General features: G+C 46.8%; 1 protein-coding gene across 6 annotated transcripts; it reads right to left on the bottom strand.

The window, feature by feature from the left end:
* Positions 1–720: 720 nt before the first annotated feature.
* LOC104356337 (cold inducible RNA binding protein) lies at positions 721–5,590 on the bottom strand. Of its 6 annotated transcripts, none has more exons than XM_042794449.1 (8): positions 5,485–5,590; positions 4,638–4,746; positions 4,445–4,551; positions 3,924–4,062; positions 3,744–3,828; positions 3,550–3,617; positions 1,065–3,125; positions 721–886 (listed from the first exon to the last, which is right to left on the bottom strand). In XM_042794449.1, exons 2-7 carry the CDS (start codon positions 4,738–4,740, stop codon positions 3,109–3,111), a joined length of 519 nt encoding a protein of 172 aa, XP_042650383.1. In that variant the 5' UTR covers positions 4,741–4,746; positions 5,485–5,590; the 3' UTR covers positions 721–886; positions 1,065–3,108. The 6 variants fall into 6 exon arrangements, with proteins under 6 accessions (XP_042650383.1, XP_042650385.1, XP_042650384.1 ...); XM_042794451.1 differs by having other exon boundaries at positions 1,065–1,169; XM_042794450.1 differs by having other exon boundaries at positions 3,550–3,614.
* Between the last annotated feature and the right edge of the window lie 522 nt (positions 5,591–6,112).

Genomic DNA, 6,112 nt, shown 5'->3' with positions numbered 1-6,112 from the left:
CGCGTGCCTTGTTCCAGTTCCCATCTCCAAGCTCCTAACAGTTTTCACTCAATGAGATTGCTCTACTAGAAAATTCCAACACAGAAACAAACCCAAACTAGGAAGTTTGGGTTACCTGGGGCAACCTTATCTTGAGCCCAAGTACTTAACCACACAGATATCATCAGTTGCAGGACAGGCAAATCTCACATCCCACCTGAAAACTGCTGTGTGTTCAAATGTACAGCCACTTCTGAGAAGAGCAGTAACATCCCATCTCAACTGTCGTCAACAGAACAATTTTAATTCCTCTAGTGTGTATGCAAGGAAATAATTATCTGCACTCAAAAAAGCTTTAGCAATTAAGTGCAAATTAGACTTTTGTACTTGTTACCATTTCAACTGGCAGCAGCAGCTTCTGTTTCACACAAGTACTGACTCCTTGTTTATGTAATTGCTCATCTGACAGTTCACCTCAGATGTAGCTGCTTCACTACTGAGTTTTGAAGATGAACAAACTTAATAGGCCACAATTCAAGGTTACAATGACACCATTTAATTCCTTCCTCAAACTTGCCCTTAAAGACAGGCTACCCTCTCTGTCTACCTCCCAAACCACAACAGCACTGCTTTATTTTGTACTTTTAGCCGGGCTATACACCACTTAACTAGATTTCTGTTGAATGCCTTGGCTACAAACTAGCATTCTTATGTTTCCCCACAAATGTACTACAGAGATTCTTTTTTTTTTTTTTCCACATTCCAGTATTTTATTCTAGCTTAATTGACTTATTTCCTCATTCAATTGGCCTATATAAAAATCAGTAACAACACTGCTCAAAGATCTTCATCTCCACCACTCCAGTCAATGGCTGTCCTTCTTTGTCTTCTCTGATGCATTTCATTGCTGAAATAAAATTAAGACAGTGAATTTAAAAGCAGAGAAAAAACTACAGGAATTCTCACCTAGAAACTACTGATCAGACTTTACCACCTACAGAACAGTACCGTGAAACAGTACCAGCACCAAGCCTTCTGGCTCAGGAAAAGCTACAGGGGTGGGAGGTGGATTGAAGAGATGTTACCTGGTTGGCAAACTCATGTCTTGGTCCTGCTTCCTTGGAACGAATGCTCTCCTTCCTCAGAATCCCCACTCAGCTTCCATGTCACATGTCCATCTTCTCTTCAGCCTGCCAAAGCAAAGATGCATTAATAAAAATATCAAACGGAGACTTTACATTGCCACCCACCTCCCCCAACACAAGTCACATCATATACGAGGGTTTCACAAGCCATTCGCTGAACCCATCACATCACAGAAGCACAGTCTGGGAAAACTGTTCCAGGGCTGGCTGATGCCTTTGATATGCCAGCCAATGTATCATTTGATCCCTAAGCAGAGAGTTAACCACTTTGACATGGCTGCTTAGGAAGTGTGGGCTATGGGAAAAAGTTAATGGCAACAAGTAGGATGGCAAAGAAAGCTACAATTAAAGTGAGCAACTTAATGAAGTCTAGGAAGATTCTCAATAGATGAACACATATCAAGTCAGGGAATTCGTTTCCCATCTTGCTTCCATACCTACTAGCAAGACATGACTGCATGCCCAACTCTGATCTGTGGAACTGAAGTTGTGCCACAAGCCAAAGGTTGCATACGGCATGGGTTAAAATTTTTCCATCAGTTGACCAAAATTGTCAAAAGGAATATTTCACAGGTACATTAGACTTTCAAATGAGCTCTCAACAAGAGGAAGGATGCGGACATGAGCAAAAGGAGTTACCTCGAATTACAGGACTATTTCCACATATGAACTAGCCAAGAGAGCAGCTTTCGTCTCAGAGGTTTCTGTTGGAGGCACAACACTTCTTTTCTCCAAGGACACTGCAGTTTCCATATGCTAGCAAAGAATTCTTAGAACTTGTAAGGCAATGACAAAGCTAGCTAATTACGGCAATTTACCTACCATTGAACACTCTTGTCAAGCTAGTAACTAGTCCAGTTACTAAAGGACTGATTCTTCACTACAGCTTTTCAATGCAGGCTATTTCAGTATTCTAAGGAAACATCAATTATCCTACCTAACACTAGCATTCCCTCGACTTCTGACTTAGGCTTTGAGTGCTAGAACATCCTAAGGTATACACTTTCAGCCCTCTGCCTCTAGACAAGTTTGACTATTCTTATGTGAAAGTATGTTGACGAATCCACATGTCAAGACCAATTCAGATTAAACTCTAGCAACTGGTCAATAAATCTGGCTTGCTCTTAACACTATCACTAGTCTTCTCCTCTCCTCTGGCATCCTCACTTAGACTGTTCTTCATCTTCCAGGATTGTGTTGTGCAATGAAATGTAAATGTCAGGAGCAGAGTTCATTTCAGACGGTCTTTTAATAGGCTTCGTAAAGCCAAAGAAAACTGTATACAAGAATCCTTTACCACTTCAAATACAATATCAATGGAATATGCATATTTCTTCCAGTAAAAAAGGACAATATAAATAAACATTTTCAAGAACCTCTTTTATGGTAAGTTTGCAAGTCTATTTCTGGGTAATTTACATCATTACAACAGTAAAAATACCGTTATGCAGGTTGAACATACAAGCAAGTTTCTCTTTAGATATATCAAGGTGGTTTGCCTTCCAATTTGTACCCAGGCTGCATTCCTACCTTGCTACACTAAAGGAATGTTACAAAAGACGAAGGTAATGCACTTAAAAAAAAGTCCACAGCTTGTTCAGCTTCCAGTGAACATTGAATTAAAGGTCCTTTCTATCTCAAAAGAAACTGAATTGGGGCCCCAACTTCACCAACTTTAAAAAAAAAAAAAAAAAAAAACAACAAAAAAAAAAAACACCTTGGCTCATCATGAAGGATAAAGTAAAATCTGAAGTGCTTTCAAAAAAGATTAAAAACACTTGAAAGCAGAGCTTTCTTAAAGAAAAGTCTAATTAGACCATCTTATATCAGAAGCTGTCAGGCTGTGTTTGACAAGATTAGAACTGATAATACTACAAAAGTGAAAATACAAGTAGATGTACTACACAATAACGATTTCAGCGAAGCTCCAAAAATCTTTATAAATACAGCCATTGGAAGGACGATCTTGAGTCAGGAAGGATTTTTACTCGTTGTGTGTAGCTGAGGACAAGAAGCAGGCACAATTGTAAAGGCACTGAAGCATAGACAAGTTCCAGCATTTTACTCCCTTGTATTATTTCAGAAGCTAGTGCTAGTTCGCTACACCGTAAGAGAACTCCCCCACCCTTGATTAAAGTTTGTTAGGGCATCCGAGTTTTGTCTTAGTCTCAAGCTCGAGGAACGTATTTTAAAAACTTGCTTTGCCTTAGATCCAAGCAACTCCTACACATGCATTACAAATTAGAAATTTAAACGGCACAACCACGTCCAAAGCCTGGCAGATTGGTTCTTAAGGGCAAGAACAGAAATAGTGGTACAGTCCAACTGAGCCTTACAGTATTTCCAGACTCGAGTACAGGGTCAGAAGGTTTAGAGAGTTCCTACAGCATACGTACTCATCATTCCCATTTGAACCAAGACTTACCGTAACTGTCATAGCTGTCTCTGTAGGATCCTCCTGAAGACCTGTCACCATAGCCACCTTGACTCCTGCTGTTAAAAACATACATGTGCTTTATATTTGCTCAGTTGTTTCTGGAGCTTGTTGACATTCATGTCCAGCAGGCAATGGACTTCAAGAACTTCCCAACAACCCACAAGCAGTTGTGATGACTTTACCTGCTATTATAGTAGTCTCTGGAGCCGTTATATCCTCCACTTCTGGAATCAAATCTGCTTCCGCCATAGCCTCTCTCTCCACCTCCTTGAACAGACACCAGATCATGGGGCTTTTTTAAAGCGTTCTGACAAATGCCATTACCACTTCACACACTGGAAGTCATTCACACACACACTCACCTCTAGAGAAGCCACGGCCCCGACCTCTGCCACCACGGAAAAAGCCTCTACCCCCAGAAGACCCCCCTCTGTAGCCACGAGATCTGTTCTCTGATGATTTTCCAGCCTGATCAACTCTGATCTGACGTCCATCTACAGACTAACATACAGAAAAAAATAAACCAACTTGATATTTAAGTAACATTTAAGTAGCAAAACTCACATACAAGGAGTTGCACACCTTCACTGTAAGCTAAGTAGTACCAGTTCTAGTATCAGTTACTAGTTCTTACAAAGGTTTTATTTCACGTCACAACTAAGCCAACTACACAACTAATGCTTAAACAGTATACAAAGGTATTCCCATAAAGTGTCACTATTTTTTCAGTCACAGATGTTAATTCAGAGAACTTTAGCAACTAATACTTTACATAAGTTCCTTAAGATACTAGTATCTATCTGGTTTCCTGCATGGCACTGAACAGAAACACATTTAATGCTTATTACATTTTAGGAAATAAGCTGCTCCAAAGCCTCCTTACCTTTCCGTTCATGGCCATCATTGCATCTTTTGCATCATCTATGTTTTCAAAAGTAACAAAGCCAAAACCTCTGGATCTCTGAGTCTCTCTGTCTTTCACCACAACAACTATAAAGGAGTGAAAAAAAGTCATCAGCACCCATGCATCCTACTGCATCTCTGGAAGTCATCACAGCTTGGCACTGCAACCTTACCTTCAGAAATTTGTCCGTATTTAGAGAAGACTTGTTCCAATGACTGTTCGTTGGTGTCAAAACTCAGTCCACCTACAAAGAGTTTCCCCTCATCTGATGCCATTCTGACCTGCAAAGTCAATATATTCGAAGTCACGATCCCAAAATAATTATTTCCAAAAGGTCTGAAAGATTAAATTGGTTATAACATCAGCGATAACCTCACACATTTATACGAAGCACACACTCAACCTCCAGTGAAGTGCTGCTTTACATTACACAGGGATACCCTATAGGCGGACTCTAGAACAAGCACCTTCCCCCGGGCAGGGGATCAAGGACCCGGCGGCGCTCAGGTAACCAGGTAGGCTGAGGGCAGGCTCAGATCCCGGGGAGATTCGCTCAGATCCCGGGGAGATTCAGGTCCCGCCGCAGCCCGGAGGGGCCGCCCGGTACCGGCGCTCCCGAGGCCGCGGCCCCCACCGGCCCAACGCGCATGCGCGCTCTCGACCCCCGCCCGGGACGCAAGACCCCCGCCCCTCCGTGCCGGCCCGCCCACTTGGCGCAGGCGCAGTCCGACGCCCCTCCTCCCGCCCGCCGCCATTTTGCACGGTCGAGGCTCGTCGCCATTTTGTTTCCGAGGGCGCCTTTCACCCCTCCTCTGGCCCCTTCCCCCGCACAGCAGGCAGCCGGGACAGCTCCGCCGCGCTCCTCGCGCCCGCGGGGGACGGCCGCGCCGCGGGACAGGCGACCCGCTCCACACTTCCCCCAGGCAGCAAGCCCTCCGCTCCTCAGACGCGTTTGCTGGCGCAGCGAGCCTCCCCGGCCCAGCGGGGCCGCGGCTCGCCCAGCGCGGCGGGCGCCTTACCGGTGCCCTGGAGGTGCGGGGTCCACGCAGCACTTCAAAGCTTCAGCGCGATGTACGCTGCGGCTGGCGGGGCGGCGGCTTATAAACGCCCGCGCCGCGCCCCGCCCACCTCATGGATATGCAGATAAGCCCCCCAACCGCCAGACGGGGCGAGCGGCGTCACCAAAGCGCCGCCGCCGCAGCGTCACCTGATTGGACTGGAGGTTGTTAATATTCATGAGCGCCGGCGGGGGGCGAGGGGAGGAGGGAGCGAAAACAAAACCGCGGTGCTCCTCCCCACCCCACCCCCCCCAACACACACACGCCACGCCCTCTCCACCCGCGAGGTGGGCGGGGCGCGGCGCGCGGCGCGGGTTGGTTGAGAGCGCGGAGGCCGCCGGCCGGGAGAGCCCCTGTGAGAGGGTAGGAAGTGGAGGCAGCTGATTGGCCGCAGGCCGCCGCCGCCCCGCCCCCTCCCGCCCGGCGGGGGCGTGTCCACGCTGCCCCAGTTTCGCGCCCTTTCGCGGCAATGCGGCGGCTGCTGCAGACAAAGGCGCCGCCGCCGCCATCTTGGGCGGCCGAGTGCTGCCCGCCGCCGGCGCCCGCCTTCCCGCCGCTGCCGGGCCGGCCTCCTGCCGTGTGCCGCCCG

The sequence above is a fragment of the Tyto alba genome, unplaced genomic scaffold (assembly GCF_018691265.1).
Source record: "Tyto alba isolate M040663 unplaced genomic scaffold, T.alba_DEE_v4.0 Super-Scaffold_20000042, whole genome shotgun sequence".
Classification (NCBI taxonomy): Eukaryota; Metazoa; Chordata; class Aves; order Strigiformes; family Tytonidae; genus Tyto; species Tyto alba.
This window is presented reverse-complemented; position numbering and strand designations above follow the sequence as displayed.